We start from the raw sequence: 21,316 nt of genomic DNA, 5'->3' as shown, positions 1-21,316 counted from the left end.
GTTGAGGGAGTTGTTATGCAGAATAAGTCTAATGTAAATTTGTACAGATACATCACTGTGGTAAAAGTCCTGCAGGAATTACATTCAGCAGGTAAAGATCAGTCAGATTTTGTAACTCCTAAAATTACTGATTGGGATCACACAGCTGTCAGTATTGTAATCCTTCTCATCAACAGAACTGTTGAGGTTTATATTTGTTCTGTTGTTGTTTTCCCGATGAATCCATTTTCACCTGCACCAGGAAAATACATACTGAAAATGTCATGATCTATCTTTGTGCATTTTTATTTGTGTGCTCACATGATTTTTTTTAACCTAACATACTTGTGTAAAATATGTTGTTTACTGTCAAGTTAGCTTCTTCTGAAGTTGTGATTAATCTTGGCTTTGTCACCAGGTGCTCCAGGAATGGTGAAGGATATCAAGGTGATGGATTCCACCAATTCTAGCATCTCTCTGGCCTGGGAAAAACCAGATTCAGGCGATGAGCCTCAGGGGTATATATTAGAGATGAGGGCTGAAGATGCTAAAGAATGGACAAAGTGCAGTAAGATACCAATTACCAGCACCAATTACACTGTGGGGGGCCTGCAGGAACGAGGCAAGTATTTCTTCAGAATCAGAGCTGTAAATGAAGGAGGCGTAGGAGAACCAACGGAGCTCAACAAAGGTGTCTATGCCATGCCGCCTCCAGGTAATGCCCTTTTTCCAATATCTTCAGAGAACTGGTTTCAAAGGTGCACGAACAATAACTTCAAATTGTTTTGAGAGTCCTTGATGCTTTTTAAAAATCCATTCAAGGGATGTGAGCTCCACTGCCTCAGCCAGCATTTATTGCCCATCCCCAATTGCAATTGAGAAGGTGACGGTGATCTGCCTCCTTGAACTGCTGCAGTCCATGAAATGTAGATAGACCCATAGCGAGCGATTTCTAGGATTATGACCTGATGACACTGAAGGAACAGCGATAATTTCCAAGTCAGGATAGTGTGTGGCTTGGGCAGGAACTTTCAACTGGTAATGTTCCCATGTGTCTGCTGTTCTGTCCTTCTAGATGGTAGTGGTCTTGAGTTTGGACGGTATTGTCCAAGGAACCTTGGTGAGTTCCTGCAGCGCATCTTGCAGATGGCACACACCTCTACCACTGTTTGTCAGTGGTGGAGGGAGTGAATGGTGTGGATGGAATGCCAATCAGATGGACTGCTTTGTCCTGGATGGTGTTGAGTTTCTTGAGTGTTATTGTAGCTGTGCTCATTCAGGCAAGTGGAAATCATTCCATCGTACAACTGACTTGTGCCTTATAGTTGGTGGGCAGGCTTTGGGGAATCAACAGGGGAGTTACTTGGGGCCGGATTCCTGGTCATTGACCTTCTCATGTAGCCACAGAGACTAATCCAGTTCAGTTTCTGGTCAATTGGGGGCTGGTGTATGGTAATCAGCAGAGTTTTCATTGTCTATGTTTGACCTAAGGCCATATGACTTCATGTGGGCTGGAACCAATGTTAAAGTCTTCCAGGGGAACCTCCTCCCAACTGCGGTTCAATTCTCCCAGTTCCCAACACTTGAGGGAAACCTTGACCAGCAGATATATGTGCACCCTCTCCGGGGACACATTCATAACCATGGAGGAGAGGCACATAGGCAACCAGAGTGACTTAGCAGCCTGTTGACGTCCAACTTGGTCAGGCCCAGACCAGATCAATGAGGCGTTCTCTGACTTTCACACTCCCAAGTTTAGCATGTAGCTTTTCTTTAATTTATAAATTTTTAAAAAAGTATTTTATTTACAATTTTAACATTTTATGCAGAAGAAAGAGAGCACAAAGCCCACCCCAAACAAAGTTTGGACAAAGAGAAAACAAACGCCTGTGCCCCAACCCACCCCAGACCCTGTTACCCCGCCTCCCTGACGATGACAAACTCCTTGAAATACAGAATAAATGGGTGCCATCTTTTCTAGAACCCTTTGATCGCGCCTCTCAAGGTGAACTTACCTTTTTTAAGGTATTGAAATTCCATTGAGTCTGCCAGCCAAACTGAGGTACAAGGTAGAGAAGCTGACCCCACCCCAATAGAACCCGCCTGTGAAAAATCAGCAAGGCAAAGGCTAAAACATTTGCCCCCGCCCTCGTCTTCAGCTCCCGAAGGACCAACACCTCAAATATAGCCCCTAGAGGATTGGGCTCTAAATCCATTTGCAAGATTGACAACATGGTGTTGAAGAACAAGCCTCAAAACCTCCCCAACTCAGGGCAAGACCAAAACATATGGACATGATTGGTTGGGCCCTTCTCACACCGCTCACACTTGTCCATCACTCCCTCAAAAATCCGGCTCATCCTTGATCTTGTTAAATGTGCCCGATGCACCACCTTTAATTGAATCAACCCTAATCTCGCACACAAAGTTGTGGCGTTCACCCTGCACAATATTTCACACCACATCCCTCCTCCAGTGCCAATCCCAACTCCTCCTACTACTACCTCCTCCAGCGCTACCATATCCTCCTCCAGTGGAGGGCGGCATGGTAGCACAGTAGTTAACACTATTACGTAATAGCGTCAGGGTCCCAGGTTTGATTCCTGGGTCACTGTCACTGTCACTGTCTGTGTGGAGTCTGCATGTTCTCTCTGCATCTACGTGGGTTTCCTCCGGGTGCTCCGCTTTCCTCCCACCAGTCCCAAAAGACATGCTGTGAGGTAATTTGGACATACTGAATTCTCCCTCAGTGTACCCGTACAGATGGCGTAATGTGGCGACGAGGGGATTTTCACAGTAACTTCATTGCAGTGTTAATGTAAGCCTACTTGTGACAATAAAGATTATTATTATAGAATCCTCCCATAGATACCCCAGGCACCTCCCCCCTCCCTCATACCCGCTACTGACAGCACTCTCTCTCTAACCAGTGACGAGGGTGGCATCACTGGGAATGTCAGAAAGACCTTCATTGCAAAATCCCGCAATTGCATATACCAGAAAGTATCTGACCATGGGATCCCAAACATCTCTGTCAACTCCTCGAAACTCTCATACCGCCCCTCAAATCCCTCATTTCTACCACCCCCTTGGCCTCCTAGCCCCAGAATTTAGCATCTAATCTAGCCAATTCGAACAGGTGGCCTCATCGTCCATTTGCATCCAAAGCCTCAGTGTGGCTATCACTACCAGATTCCTGAGTATTTCACCAGGGAGAATGGAAGTGGCTCCATTACCAGTGCCCGCAATCCCGATCCCAACTCCATATTTCCCAAATTGCCTTCTGATCCCTGTACCAACCCAATAGCTTCTCAGCATTCGCTGCCTAGTGGTAATAAATCAAATTTGGCTAACCAACACCACTGACCTTCCCTCCAAAGTACCCGTAACTATCAGGTATTTGCCCCCTGATCTGCCACCACCTTCTCCATCTGAAACTACGCTCTCTTGTTAATCAGTATTGCTACCTCCTGGGCCCTACTGTCGAAGCCCGAGTGAAACATCTGATTTATCCAGCCCTTACAAAGCCTTACCTGGTCTTTAACCTGCAAATGGGACTCCTGCAGCAACACCACATCAGCCCTCAAGCCCTTCAAATGGGCTAAAACTCTCGCTCGCTTTACTGGCCTGACCAACCCCCGCACATCCCACATTACTATCCAAACCAGGGGTCTCTCCTGTGTTGTTCCTCGTGTCTTAATAAAGCTCGCAGTCTCAAGTGTGGAGAAGATGCTTTATTGTGGGTTCGTTCAGTTTCCAGAGCTCGACCTAGAACTACCTTCCAGTGCTAACTACCAGCTTTGCTTGCTGTGTCCTGCTTCCCAGCCCGCCTGCTGTGAAGAGTCCTTCCTCACTTCCTGTCCTGATGTATTTATATGGCTCTCCCGTGCTCCCTCTAGTGGTCGCTCAGTTGTGTTGCATCTGGTTAACTTGTGATCACCACATCCCCCTTTTTCTCTTAACATATTTTCTGAACATCGTTAAAGAAAATTGTATATCCTGTCCCAGTGTATTTATAGCTCTCCCGCTCGTGTTTGCTCTGTTGTTTTTGTATCTGGTCAATCTACGATCACCACATCCCCCTCTTTCTCATTACATAGTTTCTGTACATCATTAAGGAAAATTATACAAAACAGTAACTTATGATATGCGTATCTATACAAGTGATGATGCTATTGCCTTAGTTAACAAAGCCAATGTATTTATATGTCCAAACTTAATAAACACATTTATGAGTCCAAACTTGATGAATTTGTTCAGAGCTTTTTTTTTTTTTCTTTTTGTTGTTGATGACGTGGTGATATTGATATTGCAAGTCCGCTGTGAATGTTGTTGGTGTTCCTTGTTATCTTAAGTACCCAATGCGTCATCCCGAGGTGTTTGCATGGTCACATCACTGATGTTGACTGGCATGGACTTTTTTTTTTTGTGCTTGTGGTGTTGATTTGTTGTCTCATCCGCCTTGGATGCTGGTGTGCTTGCTTGTTCTGGAGCAGACGTGAGTTTGTGCGATTCGTTGTCATCCCATGACATGTTTGTAGTCTTGTTATCGTTTTGCAGTGTGCTGTGGCATCGTCCATCATGTGCCAAGTAGTGCCATTGTGTACAAGTCGTTGTTTCATTGCTGTTGTTTCTGTCGTTCCTGTTTTTGTTGTTTCCGTTGCCGTACTTGTCGCTGTTTTTGTCGTTTCCGTCTTTGTTGTTGTTGCTATCTTTGCTCCTGACTTTGTTGTGTTTGTTGCCATTCTTGTTGTTTCTGCCTCTGTCGTTGTCGCTATCTTTGTGCCTGACGTTGTTGTTTGTCTTGTTGCGCGTCATGTTGCTTTTATTCTTGCTGTTGTCGTTCTCGTTTCTGCTGTGCTTCTTGCTATTGTTGTTTGTCTTGTCGCGCTTCATGTTGTTTTTGTTCTTGCTGTGTTTCTTTTGACTTTTGTTTTTCTTGTTATACTCTATGAGTGTCCCGAGTGGATAATTTGAGTCATTGAGCATTCCGTCTCGCGAGTGGTGCGAATGATCTGATGTTGCATCGGTGCAGGTGACATCAATCAGTTGTGGAGAATTGGATTCCGCATCTTTGCTTTCTTGGTGCTCGTCTTCCGGAGTCAAAGTCTTCTTGATTACATTTGACGCGGTGTCTGTGGACTCTCGGCGCTCCTCTTCTGGAGTTAAAATCTTCATGATTTCTGTTGATGTTATCTCACTGGACTCCAGGTGCTCCTCTTCTGGAGTCAAAATCTGCACGGTTTCTTTTTGTTTGATGTCTCTGGACTCCAGGTGCTCCTCTTCTGGAGTCAGAATCTGCATGTTTTCTTTCGGCATCGTCTCTCTGGACTGTTGGGTGGCCCGACTCTGTGCTTCTGTACAGACAAGCTGAGAACTGTCAGTCTCACTGTGATCCTGTACGTCGAGTGCGAGCACCTTGTCACTGTTTTCGCTCTGTGCTTCGGTACAGACAAGCTGAGAACTGTCAGTCTCACTGTGATCCTGTACGTTGAGTGTGATCACCTTGTCACTGTCTTCGCATGCAGTGGGCAGAGGTGCATTGTCTTCTTCTTGTTCCTGTGAGCGTGTTGGACTTTCATAGTCTGCTTTTTCTTCTTGTTCCTGTGAGCTTGGTAGACTTTCATAGTCTGCTTGCGGTTGCTCAGGTACAGCGGGTTTACCTTCATGGTCTTGTTCATGCTTGGTGTCCGCCCGGGAGTGTTTGCTTGCATCCCTGTTGGCGTCTTTCATCACTCGCACTGTGGAGCCTGTCATCGCTCGCTCCGTGGAGTCTTCCTGTGCTCTCTGTGTGGCGTTGTCTTCGTCTTGGGTATTGCTGTCATCCAATGTATCGACGAGCTGCCATGGCACCATGGTGTTGGATTCATCCACCATGAGTAGAGTCGTGTTGAGCTTTGCAACGGTGTCGCTGATGCTGTGATCAGCATGTCCAAATAACTCCTCCATGTCTGAGTAGTATTCTTTGAAACCCATTTCATCTTCGTTGGCTTCTTCTACCACGAGTTGATTCGTGTTGAACTTTGCGACCGTGTCGCTGATGCTGTGATAAGCATATCCGACTGACTCAGCTGTGTCTGAGTAGTATTCTCCGAAAACCAAATCATCCTGGTTGGATTCTTCTACCACGAGTTGATTCGTGTTGAACTTTGCGACCGTGTCGCTGATGCTGTGATAAGCATATCCGACTGACTCAGCCATGTCTGAGTAGTGTTCTTTGAAAACCAAATCATCCTGGTTGGATTCATCTACCACGAGTTGGTTCGTGTTGTGCTTTGCGACCGTGTCGCTGATGCTGTGATAAGCATATCCGACTGACCCAGTCAGGTCTGAGAGGTAATCGTCGAAAAACAAATCATCTTTTGTTGTTTCGGAATTCTTTTTGTTCGCTTCACTGTGTGTGGTGAAGGCAGCTTTTTCCAAGGTTTTGTGCAAGTTGTTTTTCACTGTTGGTTTAAGTTCAGGCGTTTTTCTGTGTTCTGAGGCAAGAAAATTTGGTTTTACCACTTTAAGTGTCTTGTTTTCAATTTTCGGGCATTTCCCTTTTAAGTGGGCGTGGTCAGGATTCTCAGACGTCATGACGTCACGCGTAGGAACGACTTGCACATGCGCAAATCGGCTTTCTTTCCTTGTGCGGTTCGGTGTCCATTGCGCATGCGCGGCTTGCGCATGCGCATGACGGTCCGCGACGAAGACTTTTTTTGACTGCGCATGCGCGGCTTGCGCATGCGCATAACGATCGGCGCCGCGATCTTTTGTAAACTGCGCATGCGCGACTTCCGGTTCCGGCGCATGCGCAGACGCGATTTGTAGTTCTTTGTTTACCAGAGACTGCAAAATGTGCCCCGACGCCATTTTATCGCGGATTTCAGCGTTTTTTCTTTCTAAAAGTTGTAAGTTACCTTTTCTTTCCGATCTGGACTGGATTTCAGCGTTTTGGCTTTGTGAAAAATTCCTGTTATTTCTTCTTTTTGATCTGTACTGTGCATTCGCGATTTCTTGCTCTTTTCGTGATTTTTTGAGTTTTGCATCACTCAGTCTCTGTGCAGGTTGGACTGTGAGCATGCCTTGCTGTTCAAATTTCTCACAGTACTCTTCAAATTTGTTTAGTACCGTTTGTAAGCTGTTTCTGTCTTCACCTTTTGAGTATTTAAATCCATTATAAACTTTCATAGCTTCATTTCCTTCGATGAGAATTGCTATTTTAATTTCGTCTGAAGCTGCCGCTGCATCATATGCTATGATACCGAAATCGAACATTTGTTTAAACCTTTCCCAGACACTTCTTACTTTTCCAGTCGTGTCCAGGTGAAGTGGGTATCCAAGGCACATCCTCTCATCAGCAATGTCTTCCCAAGTCGAATGTCCAGTAGGAGATTTCCATGCCATTCTTGGTTGAGATTTCCATGCCATGTTTTTTTTTCTGTATCTGCAGCTGAGTTGTCCTGTCATAAGCGTCTGAAATCACTCCTGGGTACCATGTGTTGTTCCTCGTGTCTTAATAAAGCTCGCAGTCTCAAGTGTGGAGAAGATGCTTTATTGTGGGTTCGTTCAGTTTCCAGAGCTCGACCTAGAACTACCTTCCAGTGCTAACTACCAGCTTTGCTTGCTGTGTCCTGCTTCCCAGCCCGCCTGCTGTGAAGAGTCCTTCCTCACTTCCTGTCCTGATGTATTTATATGGCTCTCCCGTGCTCCCTCTAGTGGTCGCTCAGTTGTGTTGCATCTGGTTAACTTGTGATCACCACATCTCCCACACCCTGCATATCGGCCCGCTGTGTCCACCACGGAGGATAATTCTATCCCTCCATCCGAATCCTAAAACCAGAGTCCACCCAAGATGGCACCCAGCCCTGCATTAGAAATGGGGCCAAGAATTACTCCCAGTCACCGTCAGCCAACTATGCATCCCACAACCCATCCAGAAAACCCCCACCACTTCCTCTTGAAATGGCTCCTCTCTTCAATCCCCCACCATTCACACCTTCTTGGCAAGCTGAAACCTGACTGCCCAGGTTCGGCTGAGCGCAGCCCTTCCCCCCACCTGGCCCCCATTCACCAGCCAATTCCAGTTTGCTAATGGGGTGGCCACAGCCCGAGCCCCCACCTCCCGCATCCACAACAAAGGAACTAAAAGTGAACACCTCAAACCCCAACCATCACATCATGATTGAAACTCCCCGTGTAATGATATGCAGCAACATTGTATATAACATGTGTATATAGCCTCTGACCTCTAGGTGTCATGCAAGAGGAACAGGACACTGAAACCGGACAAAACGGGTGCGATTCTCCGCTGCCCAGGCCGGGTGGGAGAATCGCGGGAGGGACACTCTGGCACCCCCCCCCCCCCCCGCGATTCTCCCACCTCCCCCTCCTTCTTACCCCCCAAAATAGCGTTTTGCAACACGCCGCTCGGAGAATCGCGGGTTGCCGTTTTTCACGGCGACCTGCGATTCTCCAGCCCGGATGGGCCGAGCGGCCTGCCGTTCCCGACCTGTTCACGCCGGCGGCAACCACACCTGGTCGCTGCCGGTGTGAACATAGCGCAAAAGGTGAGTTTGGGGCCTGTGGGGGGCGGAGAGGGGATCGAGCACCATGGCCGTGCTTGGGAGGGGACTGGCCCGCGATCGGGGCCCACCGATCGTCGGGCCGGCGTCTCCAAGAGACGCACACTTTCCCCTCCGCCGCCCCGCAAGATCAAGCCGCCACGTCTTGCAGGGCAGCGGAGGGGATTATGGCAACCGCGCATGCGCGGGTTGGCACCGGCCAACCTGCGCATGCGCGGCTGACGTCATTAGGCGCTGCCGGCCGCGTCATTCTCGGCGCACCGCCTTGACGCCAGGATCAAGACCCGGCGGCCGAGTTGCACGAAACGCCGCCTGGTTGGTGGGGGGGGGGGGGGGGGGGGGGGGGGGGGGAGAATAGGGGGCGAGGAGCGGCCTCCGACGCCGTTGCAGAGAATTCCGCCCAACCAGTCGTGGTCAGAGTTACAGGAGCTGTTAGTAGCATGGTTAGAAGCTCCACAGTTTGATTAACAATAGTTTAGTCTATCCACTGTTTATTCAACATTAAGTAACTAGTCTTGAGCTAGATATTCTGTCGTACACTGATTCATTTATTATCATGATGTGGCGATGTTGGCGTTGGACTGGGGTGAGCACAGTATGAAGTCTTACAACACCAGGTTAAAGTCCAACAGGTTTGTTTCAAATCACTAGCTTTCGGGGCACTTCTCCTTCCTCAGGTGAATCTGAGGAAGATGACCTGAGGAAGGAGCAGTGCTCCGAAAGCTAGTGATTTGAAACAAACCTGTTGGACTTTAACCCGATTTATTATCATAATATACGAGCATACCCCACCCCCTAGCTCATCCTGAAACTGCCACTCTCCTCCCCTACCCCCCACCTGCATACCCTCTCCAATCCAAGACAATCCCCGGAGAGGAGACAGACAACCTACACCATGACAAAAACATCCCCCAAAATTAATTAACTTTAACAATAACTTACGCACAAAGAAATTAAAGGGCACAAACAGCAGAACATATCCACCTCACACCAATCCCAACAGCAAAGTCCCAATGCCCATCTCCGTTCAGTCCTAGTTCTTTAGCCTTCATGAACGCCTCCACCTCCTCCGTTGTCTCAAAGAAATGCTCCCTGGACTTGCGTGTGACCCTCAGCCTTGCTGGGTAGGCCACCCCGAAACCCATTCCACTCTTGAAAAGTGCTGCCTTGGCTCTATTAGAGGCTGCTTGCCGTCTTGCCAGCTCCACCATAACATCCTGGAATACACCAATACCGATGACCTCCCACTTCACCTCCTGATTCTGCTTGGCCCATCTCAAGACCTGCTCCTTCATCTGAGAAGAGTGAAAGCAAACTATCATAGCTCTTGGTGGTTCATTCGCCCATAGTCCCAGCTGGAGTGACTGATGGGCCCTATACAGCTCAAAGGAGGGGGCATTCTCTTCCTCCTGCAACAGTTTTGCGAACATCTTTGAAAAATACTCCATCGGCCTCGGGCCCTCCACACCCTCAGGCAACCCCATGATCCTGAGGTTCGTCCGTTGCGGCCTGTTCTCCTGGTCCTCAACCTTGGCCCTCAGACCCTTATTTGTGTCCTCCACTTTCAGCAACTCCGCTTGAAGCGAGGCAAGCTGATTACTATGTTGTGCCAGTGCTTCCTCCACCCCTTCAGCATCTCCCCATACTCCCACACCGTCTCCGAAGTCTTTTCAAGAGCCTCCTTTATCGATGCCTCCACCGATTTCTTAAGAGTATCCATCATTTCCCTTTCTTGCCACTCAAAATGCTTGTCAAATTGCCACTCAAACTCCACAGCCATCACCTCAGCCAACATGTCCACCGTAATAGGTCCAGCTCCACCCGGCAAACTTGCAGCCACCATCTTTCCTCCCACAGCATTCCTCACCGTGATCGACTCTGTCAACGGACTAGCCCTCATTCCCTTTCTCCCAATATTCTTTCTTTGGGATTTCGACATCCTCTAGTTCCCAACATTCTTTTAGGATCAGGTTAATTACAAATCCCCTCCAAAAATTGGGTGAAAAGGGCCATAAATCAAGGATTCTAGCACGTGCCACCCAACGTGCGACCTCCACCTACATGTCACCAACGGAAGTCATATGCTTTGATTTTTAATTCAGGCTATTAACCGTCTCTGCTTGGACTAATATTTGCCAGCTGATCATAAGACCATAAGACATTAGAGTAGCACAGTGGGGAGTACAGTTGCTTAACAGCTCCAGGGTCCCAGGTTCGATTCCCAGCTTGGATCACTCTCTGTGCGGAGTCTGCACATTCTCCCTGTGTCTTGCGTGGGTTTCCTCCGGGTGCTCCGGTTTCCTCCCACAGTCCAAAAATGTGTAGGTTAGATGGATTGCCATGCTAAATTACCCTTAGTGTTCAAAAAAAATGTTGGGTTCCGGGATGGGGTGAAGGTGGGCGCTTAAGTGGGATGATCTTTCCAGGGACCGGTGCAGACTCGATGGGCTGAATGGCTTCCTTCTGCACTGTAAATTCTATACATAGGAGCAGAATTAGTTTACTGGCCCATCGAGTCTGCTCCACCATTCAATCATGGCTGATATTTTTCTCATCTCCATTCTCCTGCCTTCTCACCATAACCTATCATCCTCTTATTAATCAAGAACCTATCTATCTCTGTCTTAAAGACACTCAGTGATTTGGTCTCCACAGCCTTCTGTGGCAAAGAGTTCCACAGATTCAGCACCCTCTGGTTGAAGAAAGTTCCTCTCATCTCTGTTTTGAAGGATCGTTCCTTTAGCCTGAGATGGTGTCCTCTGCTTAGAGTTTTTCTTACAAGTGGAAACATCCTCTCTGCGTCCACTCTGTCTCGACCTCGCAGTATGCTATAAGTTTTAATAAGATCCCCCCTCATCCTTCTAAATTCCAACGAGTATAGACTCAGAGTCCTCAACCATTCCTCATACGACAAGTTCTTCATTCCAGGGATCATTCTTGTGAACCTTGTCTGGACCCTTTTCAAGGCCAGCACATCCTTCCTCAGATATGGGGAAAACAACATTAATTTTTTTACACCCAGTTTTTACTGTTCAATTCTATGGTAACAAAAAGCCAGGCTTTAGGCCTGATCGCTGTCTCGTGATCTTTACTAGAAAACACAAATGTATGGATGTTAAATGAGAATGTTGGATGAGATCATGCTTGGCTGAGATGTGCTGGATGATTAAATGAGCTGTGAGTGCTCAGTTTCTAGTGCTAAATATGAAGAACAGCCATTTGCTGTGATGGCAGAAGGCAAATTGAATTTGTGAAAAGCACAGCGAGTCAGTGGCTTTCAGGAATGAGAAAAAAAATAATAGGGTGAGGTTAAGAGCAGGTGACTACTCCTCAAAAGTATGCAGGTTAATTGGCTAAGAACGGTTCTGAGATGTACTGTGTCACGAAAATGAATGGCACAGTGATTAGCACTGCTGCCTCACATCACCAGGGACCTGGGTTCAATTCCAGCCTCGGGTCACTGTCTGTGTGAAGTTTACACTTTCTCCCTGTGTCTGCGTAGGTTTCTTCCGGGTGCTCTGGTTTCCTACTACAGTCCAAAGATGTGCAAGTTAGGTGGATTGGCCAAAGTAAATTGCCCCTTAGTGTGTAAAGATTAAGTGGGGTTATTGGGTTACTAGTGCGGGGATGTGGGCCCAGTTTCTGGGGGTCGCTGTACACTCAATGGGCCGAAAGGCCTCCTTCTGCACCGTAGAGATTCTATGATTCATCCAGGAATATAATATAACCACATTAAGCATCTGTGCAAGAAGTTTGATTAAAAATATAAATTAATAAATTGGACAGATTGTACTGGAGCAGCACATACTGAATCTGCAATGATTTAATGACAGAAGCACACAACCGCCTTTTCAAGAGCAATCGGGTTATGGGGCTTGCTAATGATGCCCAAATCTGAAAAATAATAGATTTTCTAAATTGCTGGTTATGCATCAAGACCCCAATGACCAAGTGAGGAAGAATAAATTATAAATTCAATTGCCCCTGACCTACTGCTGTAGTTGTGGTGATCTGACTTTAACCCCCACACCATGTGACACGATGGCAGAGTCTCACGGTTATAATTTCTTATCCAGACTGTTTTGGTGTGTCCTGGTTCATTTTGTTCAAATGGTTAAGCCAGAGCATTGACTGAGCTGGAGCACCATCTGAATTAAGTAACCAGCGATATGTACAGCATTAACCTCTGACCGTCCCGTATGTCTCTGTGGCCATATGATTGAAAATTATGTGACAAGAAAAAATCCTCCATGACATTGTCTATTTTTACTTGCAGCCGCTCCCAGGTTTCTAAATGCCAGAATGCCAAGCAGCATGGTAGTCCGAGCAGGCACAGCATTGTGCATCAACGTGGGCTTTTCGGTAAGGGACTTTAGTTACTTCAACAGCCAGAGGCAGAGCTACTGGGCGGCATAGTGGTTAGCACTGCTGTCTCACAGTGCCAGGGACACAGGTTCGATTCTAACCTCAGGTGACTGTCTTTGTGGTGTTTGCACATTCTCCCTGTGTCTGCATGAGTTTCTTCTGAGTGCTCTGGTTTCCTCCCACAGTCCAAATATGTACAGGTTATGTGGTTTGATCATGCTAAATTGCCCCTTAGGGTGGGGTTGCAGGAACAGGGCCTAGGTCTTTCAAAGGGTTGGGGCAGACTCGGTGGGCTGAATGGTCTCCTTCTGCACTGTAAGGGTTCTGTGATTCTATGATACATTGTAGGTTAATTACTTATTAATTAAAAATGTTTCTGCATATAAGAAATGAGCCTTCAATTTTACCCTACCTCCATACCAGACATACCCATATCAAGTTTTTTTTTAAAATAATTTTTATTGAAAGAGTTTTTCCATACAAACATTTACCCCTACTAATTTTTAAATTATTTACAACACAATCCCTCTAGGCAAATATCCCTCCCTCGCCCGCCCTCTCGCGCGCACCAGTCCTCCCCCCCCCCCCCAAGCAACAACTTAACAAACAAGGCAGCCTACAGTTTCAGACATGAGCAGCGAGCAGACTTGCCCGCGTTACAGTCGTGCATGTCCCCCCCGACCATTGCTGCCCCCTCCCCTCCCCTCCCCCCCTCCCCTCCCCTCCCCCCCCTCCCCTCCCCTCCCCCCCTCCCTCCCCCCCTCCCCCTCCCCTCCCCTCCCCTCCCCCCCTCCCCTCCCCCCTCCCCTCCCCTCCCTCCCCCCTCCCCTCCCCTCCCCTCCCCCGCCCCCTAACCCTCCCCTCCCCTCCCCCCCCTCCCCTCCCCGCCCCCCCCTCCCCTCCCCTCCCCCCCTCCCCTCCCTCCCCCCGCCTCCCCTCCCACCCTCCCCCCCCCTCCCCTCCCCCTCCCCCCCCCCCCTCCCCCCCCTCCCCTCCCCTCCCCTTCCCTCCCCCCCTCCCGCCCCTCCCCTCCCCTCCCCCCCCTCCCCTCCCCTCCCCTCCCCTCCCCTCCCCTCCCCCCCCCCCCCCCGGGTTTGCTGCTGCCACGACCCCGAACGCCTATCTCTGATCTAAAAAGTCAAGGAAAGGTTGCCACCGCCTGGAGAATCCCTGTACCGACCCTCTCAGGGCAAATTTGATCCTTTCTAGCTGAATATAGCTAGCCATATCGTTAATCCAAGTTTCAACGCTTGGAGGCCTCGCGTCCTTCCATTGAATTAATATCCTTCGTCGAGCCACTAGGGACGCAAAGGCCAGTATTCCGGCCTCCCTAGCCTCCTGTACCCCCGGTTCTACCCCGACCCCAAAGATCGCAAGCCCCCATCCTGGTTTGACCCTGGACCCCACCACCTTCGACACCGTCCTTGCCACCCCCTTCCAGAACCCTTCCAGCACCGGACATGCCCAGAACATATGCACATGGTTTGCTGGGCTTTCCCAGACATCTGACACACCTGTCCTCACCCCCAAAGAACCGGCTCATCCTTGTCCCCGTCATGTGAGCTCTATGCAGCACCTTAAATTGAATGAGGCTCAGCCTCGCACACGAGGAGGAAGAAATGACCTTCTCCAGTGCATCCGCCCACGTCCCGTTTTCTATCTGCTCTCCCAGCTCCCCTTCCCACTTGGCTTTCAGCTCCTCCCCTGATGCTTCTTCCGCCTCCTGCATTATCTTGTAGATGTCTGATATCTTCCCCCCTCCGACCCAGACCCCCGAGAGCACCCTATCACTCGCCCCCTTACTGGGGAGCAGGGGGAACCCCTCCACCTGCCGCCTAGCAAATGCCTTCACTTGTAAATATCTGAACATGTTTCCCGGGGGGAGCTCAAACTTCTCCTCCAGCCCTCCCAGGCTCGCAAACCTCCCCTCTATAAACAGGTCCTTCAGCTGCCGTATGCCCACCCTGTACCAGCTCTGAAATCCCCCGTCAATGTTCCCCGGGATGAATCTATGGTTCCCTCTTATTGGCGCCGCCAACAGACCTCCCATTTCCCCCCTGTGTCGCCTCCACTGCCCCCATATCTTGAGCCCACCACCGGGCTCGTGGTGTACCTCGTGGGGGGGAGCGGCCATGGTGCCGTTACTAGGGCCCCCAGGCTTGTGTTGCCACAGGACGCCCTCTCCATTCGTTTCCAAGCTGCCCCCTCCCCTTCCATCATCCACTTGCGCACCATTGACACATTTGCCGCCCAGTAATACCCCGAGAGATTGGGTAGTGCCAGCCCTCCACTGTCCCTACTCCGCTCCAAAAAGACCCTCCTCACCCTTGGGGTGCCGTGCGCCCACACGTAGCTCATGATGCTACTCGTCACCTTTTTGAAGAAGGCCCTAGGGAGGAAGATGGGCAAGCACTGAAATAAAAACAAGAACCTTGGGAGGACCGTCATTTTGATTGACTGCACCCTCCCCGCCAGCGACAGCGGTACCATGTCCCACCTCTTAAATTCCTCCTCCATCTGTTCCACCAGCCTGGAAAAGTTCAACTTGTGGAGGGTCCCCCAGTTCCTTGCCACCTGCACCCCTAAGTACCTAAAGCTCTTTCCTGCTCGCTTGAAGGGGAGTCTCCCAATACCCTCTCCCTGGTCCCCCGGGTGTATCACAAAAACCTCGCTTTTGCCGAAATTTAGTTTGTACCCCGAAAAGTCCCCAAACTCTGCTAATAGTTCCATTATCTCCGGCATTCCCCCTTCTGGGTCTGCCACGTACAGCAGTAGATCATCCGCATACAGCGATACTCGATGTTCCTCCCCTCCCCTAGTCAGTCCTCTCCACCCCCCTGAACCCCTCAGTGCCATCGCCAACGGTTCAATCGCCAGTGCGAAAAGTAGGGGGGATAGGGGACATCCCTGCCTGGTCCCTCGGTGGAGCCCGAAATACTCCGACCTCCTCCCGTTTGTCACTACACTCGCCGTCGGGGCCGAGTAGAGCAACTTCACCCACTTAATAAACCCTTCCCCAAACCCAAACCGTTCCAACGTCTCCCACAGGTACTCCCACTCCACCCTATCGAATGCCTTCTCCGCGTCCAGCGCTACCACTATCTCAGCCTCCCCCTCCACTGCCGGCATCATAATTACATTCAGCAATCTCCGCACGTTCGTGTTGAGCTGCCGCCCCTTCACGAACCCCGTCTGGTCCTCATGGATTACCCCTGGCACACAATCCTCTATTCTAGCTGCCAGGATCTTTGCCAGCAACTTGGCATCCACGTTCAGAAGCGAGATAGGCCTGTAGGACCCGCACTGCACGGGGTCTTTATCCCGCTTCAATATCAGGGAGATCAGAGCCTGCGACATTGTCGGGGGCAGAACCCCCCCCTCTCGCGCCTCATTAAAGGCTCGTACCAGTACCGGTCCCACCAAGTCCACATTTTTCTTGTAGAATTCCACCGGGAACCCATCTGGCCCCGGCGCCTTCCCCGCTTGCATCTGACCTATTCCCTTGACTAGCTCCTCTAGCCCTATTGGCGCCCCCAGCCCTTCTACCAGCCCCTCCTGGACCCTTGGGAACCTCAATTTGTTTAGGAAGTCCTCCATTCCCCCTCCCCTCGTCGGCGGCTCAGACCGATACAACTCCTTGTAAAAATCCCTGAAGACCCCATTCACTTCTTGCCCCTTCTGCACTACCTTCCCGCCCCTCTCCTTCACTCCCCCAATCTCCCTAGCCGCATCTCGTTTGCGAAGCTGGTGTGCCAGCATCCTGCTCGCCTTTTCCCCGTACTCATAGACCGCGCCCTGTGCCCTTCTCCACTGCGTCTCTGCCTTCCTGGTGGTCAGCAGGTCGAACTTGACCTGCAGGCTGCGCCGTTCTCCCAGCAGCCCCTCCTCTGGTGCCTCCGCATATCTCCTATCCACTTCCAATAGCTCCCCCACCAGCCTCTCCCTCGCCTGCCTCTCCTTTCTTTCTCTGTGCGCCCTTATGGAGATCAGCTCCTCCCATCTGCTCCATGTACCCCCTCAGCACTTCTGCCGCTGCCGGCCTCCTATTGGTCCTTGAGCTCGATCTGTCTAGCCCGGGGTCCAGCACTGTGTTAAAGTCCCCCCCCATGATCAAGCCCCCTGCCTCCAGTCCCGGAATGAGGCCCAATAGGCGCCTCATAAAACCCGCGTCATCCCAGTTCGGGGCATATACGTTGACCATCACCACTTTCTCCCCCTGCAGCTTACCCTTCACCATCACATACCTACCCTCCTTATCCGCCACCACCTCCTCCGCCACGAACGACACCCTCTTTCCCACCAGAATCGCCACCCCCCGGTTCTTTGCGTCCAATCCAGAGTGGAACACCTGTCCCACCCACCCCCTTCTCAGGCGAACCTGGTCCACTACCTTCAAATGGGTCTCCTGTAACATTGCTACATCAGCCTTCAGTCCCTTCAGGTGTGAGAATACCCTTGATCTCTTGACCGGCCCATTCAGCCCCCTCACGTTCCAAGTGATCAGCCGGGTCGCGGGACGACCCGCCCCCTTCCCCTGCCGATTAGCCATGTCCTGTTCCCTGCTCGCCCCGGGTCGACCCCCCCCCTTCTGACCCGCTCCCCATGGCGATGGCCCCCTCCCCCCACCTCTCCAGTCCTCCACTTCCCGTTTCTGGTCTTTCCAGCAGCAACCCGGTGTCCCTCCCTAACCCCCCCCCCCCCCCCCCCCCCCCCAGGCTAGGACCCCTCCTAGCCGCGATGTACCCTCCATCGTACTCCCGTAAGTCAGCTGGTTTACGCTGACCCGGCTGCTCCTGCCACACTCCGACTCCCCCCGGCTCGGGGGGGGGGGGCCTCCCCCCCCTTGCCACTCCTCCCTGGCCCCGCTCCAACGCGGGAAAGGTCGCCATTGCTAGCCACGCCCCGCCACTCCTCCCCTCCCCCCTCCTCTGCCCCGCGCGCGGGAAAACAGAGGAAAGCCCGCGCTTTCGCCCTGCCACACCCCACCCCGCCATCTTCAGTTCCACCCCCGTCCCCGTCCATGCCTGTAAAGAACCCCCCTAGGAGCCCATATCCCCGATCTGCTCTCCCCCCCGTCCCGCCTCCCCAACTTAACATTATAAATAACAGATAGATAACAAATAACAATGTACTTAACAGTCGCCCTCTACCAAACAGTATAAATAACCATAAATAACCATGAATAACCACAATAACAATAACTAAGGGAAGTTGGCAAAGGGGGGAAAAAACATCAGAAGAAAAACCCAAAGCAAGAGTTCAAGATCCAAACAAAGAAAGAAGAAAAAAAAAGGAAACCGTTCCAATAAGAGTTGCCCAGTTCCGACCCAGCCGAAAAAAAACCGCTTGTTCAGCTGAAAGTACCCGAGCGGCTACGGCCGCCAAGTATCCCCTGGGTCTAATTCGAGTCCAGTTTCTCTTCCTGTACAAAGGCCCACGCCTCCTCTGGGGACTCAAAATAGTGGTGTTGGTTCCTGTAGGTGACCCACAAGCGCGCTGGCTGCAGCATTCCGAACCTGATCCGTTTTGCGTGTAGCACCGCCTTCGTCCGGTTGTACCGGGCCCGCTGCTTTGCCACCTCCGCACTCCAGTCCTGGTAGACCCTCACTGTCGAATTCTCCCACTTGCTGCTCCTTTCCCTCTTGGCCCACTCCAGCACTCTCTCACGATCGCTGAGTCGCTGGAACCGCACCAGCACCGCCCTCGGGGGCTCATTTGCTCTTGGCTTCCTAGCCATGACCCTGTAGGCCTCTTCCAGCTCCAGGGGCGAAGGGACGGCCCCTGCCCCCATCAGGGAGCTCAGCATTTCTGCTACGTATCCCGGGAGGTCTGACCCCTCCAGGCCTTCTGCCAGGCCCAAGATCCTCAGGTTCTTCCGCCTCATTCGGGTATCCAGCTCCTCAAAACGGCTCTGCCATTTCAGGTGGAGTGCCTCGTGCACCTCTACCTTTCCCACGAGGACCGTGGCCTCCTCCTCCCTCGCAGTCATCTCCTGCTGCAGCTCCCGAATCGACGCCTCTTGGGTCGCCTGGGCTCCCATCAGCCTGGTGGTCGTCGCATTCATTGACTCCAAGAGCTCCATTTTCAGCTCCGTAAAGAAGCGCAGGAGAGCGGCCTGCTGCTCCTCCGCCCATTTCCTCCATTCCTCGGGTGCGCCACCGGCCGCCATTTTGGTCTTCTTCCCCCGCTTTTTTTGGGGAGCTGCTGTTGCTTTCTTTACCACCCCACTCCGGGTACCGACCATAAAGTTGGTCTGGTTCTCCTCAGGGAGCCTTCCCCCACCGGGATTTGTCCTTACAGCGCCGTTGGGGCCCTCCAATCGGCCCGAAAACATCTTTGTAGCAGGAGCCGCCAAACGTGCGACTTAGCTGGTCATAGCCGCAACCGGAAGTCCATCCATATCAAGTTAAATGAAACAATTAATTCTACTCTGATAGTTCGTGCCTCACTTGTGTCTCAGATTGAGATCCTGTACCTGTGCATTGCTCAGAGGATTAAAAAGAAACAATATCCTCTTGATGAATATCATTGCTGAGCATTAACTGTTGCATATATTGCACACCAGGCAAACCATAAAATCACTACAGTGCAGAAACATTCGGCCCACCGTGTCTGCACCGACCCTCTGAAAGAGTATCCTACCTAGGCCCAAGGCCCCACCCTAATCCCGTAACCCAGTAACCCCACCTAGCCTTTTGGACACAAAAAGGCAATTTAAGGCCAATCCACCTAACCTGCACATCTTTGGACTGTGGGGAGAAACCGGAGCACCCAGAAGAAACTCGCCCAGACACGCAGAGGACGTACAAACTCCACAGACAGTGACATAAGGCTGGAACTAAATCCGGGTCTCTAGTGCTGTGAGGCAGCAGCGCAAACCACCATGCCACCGTGCTGCTCAATGATCCAGTACCGCAATTCTTTTAAATGTCTACATTTTAATCATTCAATACACGTTGATTCCAGAAATGGAGTCCAAAATGTAGCAGGCAATTTAGGGGTTAAACAGACTGAAAGAAAAGATTGCTGGCAGCAGACTCAGTGGGGTAATTTACCTTGTCCCATTCAGACATAACCTCATTAATACACGAGGTGATCTACGCAAGATCCATTGTAATTCAGGACAACATTGTTTGACAAGCCATTATCCCATTACAGCGTCTGATTATCCATTTTTGTGTCAATGGAAATTCAGTTGCATATGAATGGCATAGCTCTGGGTGGGATTCTCCGTTCCCCGACGCCGATTTCGTAATCGTCGATTGGGTGGAGAATCCCTTCTAAAGCTGAAATTGGGGCAGCGCCTGTTTGACGCAGGTTTTGTATGCTTCGCCACATCCAAAATGGCGTCATCACGTCGCACAACATTGGGACGGCCTCAGTGCGTTACCTGAAGATCTTCCCACGATGACCCTCCCCCGATGGGCTGAGTTCCCGACCGTGCAGGAGACCTGTGGTCTCAGCGGAACGGGCATGGCGGCTGCGGAATGTGTCCAGCGCCACCATAGACGCCCGGGAGCTGTGCCGGGGGGGGCTTCCGCGAGGACTGGGGGACCGGTGGGGTGGCCAGCGGGGTGGCCAGGGGGGCACTATGTGGCAGGTCAGGTATGCGCACGACTGGTGCCATGTTTTACGGACCGACTGCTGCAGGTCATTGTCGTGCGTATGCGCGGCAACGGACCCGGCCATTCTGCAGCCGGTTACATCATGGAGTGTGGCAGCTAGCCCCTCACCGGTTGCAGGATTTGTGAGGGGACGCCCCCGATTTTTTTCACGTAAAATGCCACAGGTCCTCTGCACTTCACCTCATAAATGGAGAATCCAGCCCCAGGTCTTTTGTGTAAATGGGAGTGAGCAATCAAGCAGTTGTTGTTTCATATTTTATTTCTATTTATTACAGGGGTCTCCTTCACCAAGTGTGATCTGGCTGAGAGACGGAACTCCCACCAAAGGCAGGGAGACCATTACAAAAGGGCCCAATATGTCACAGTTCCTGATCTCCAGCGCACATAGATCAGATTCAGGAATATACAAGATTATGTTGAAAAATGACTATGGTGAAAAGTGTCATGATATCAGAATTCGTGTTGCAGGTACAATAAACTTTTCTCGCATTGGGACTGCAATTATGAATATCTCTGTGTGCTGATGCTCAATTTGGGATATGCCAGGATCACTCATCTCCAGCTTTATTGCAGTTTATGTCCAAAAATTGACGAAATAGCTGAATTTGAGGGGAGGGGAGGGTGATTGGCTTTGATATCAAGGCAACAATTGAACAAGTATGGCATTCACAAGTTCTGGAAAAGCTTGTCAATGAAGATCAGGGGGAAAAGTCACCACTGGGTAGACAAATACCTAGTACAACGATTGTGACTGTTGGAGTCCAATCATCTCAGCCCCCA

At 50.7% G+C, this 21,316-nt stretch overlaps 1 protein-coding gene across 1 annotated transcript in view; it reads left to right on the top strand.

Annotated features, from left to right (window-relative positions):
* The window catches only part of LOC119971662 (immunoglobulin superfamily member 22-like), a 148,213-nt gene that overhangs the window by 107,489 nt on the left and 19,408 nt on the right, over positions 1-21,316 (top strand). The window contains exons 18-20 of the mRNA XM_038807516.1: positions 398-694; positions 12,823-12,908; positions 20,812-21,004. Coding sequence (XP_038663444.1) covers positions 398-694; positions 12,823-12,908; positions 20,812-21,004 — 576 coding nt within the window. The remainder of the gene's footprint in view (positions 1-397; positions 695-12,822; positions 12,909-20,811; positions 21,005-21,316) is intronic.

This window comes from Scyliorhinus canicula, chromosome 9, assembly GCF_902713615.1.
Source record: "Scyliorhinus canicula chromosome 9, sScyCan1.1, whole genome shotgun sequence".
NCBI lineage: Eukaryota > Metazoa > Chordata > Chondrichthyes > Carcharhiniformes > Scyliorhinidae > Scyliorhinus > Scyliorhinus canicula.
Note: the sequence above shows the minus strand (reverse complement) of the source record. Positions and strands in the feature narration are given on the sequence as shown.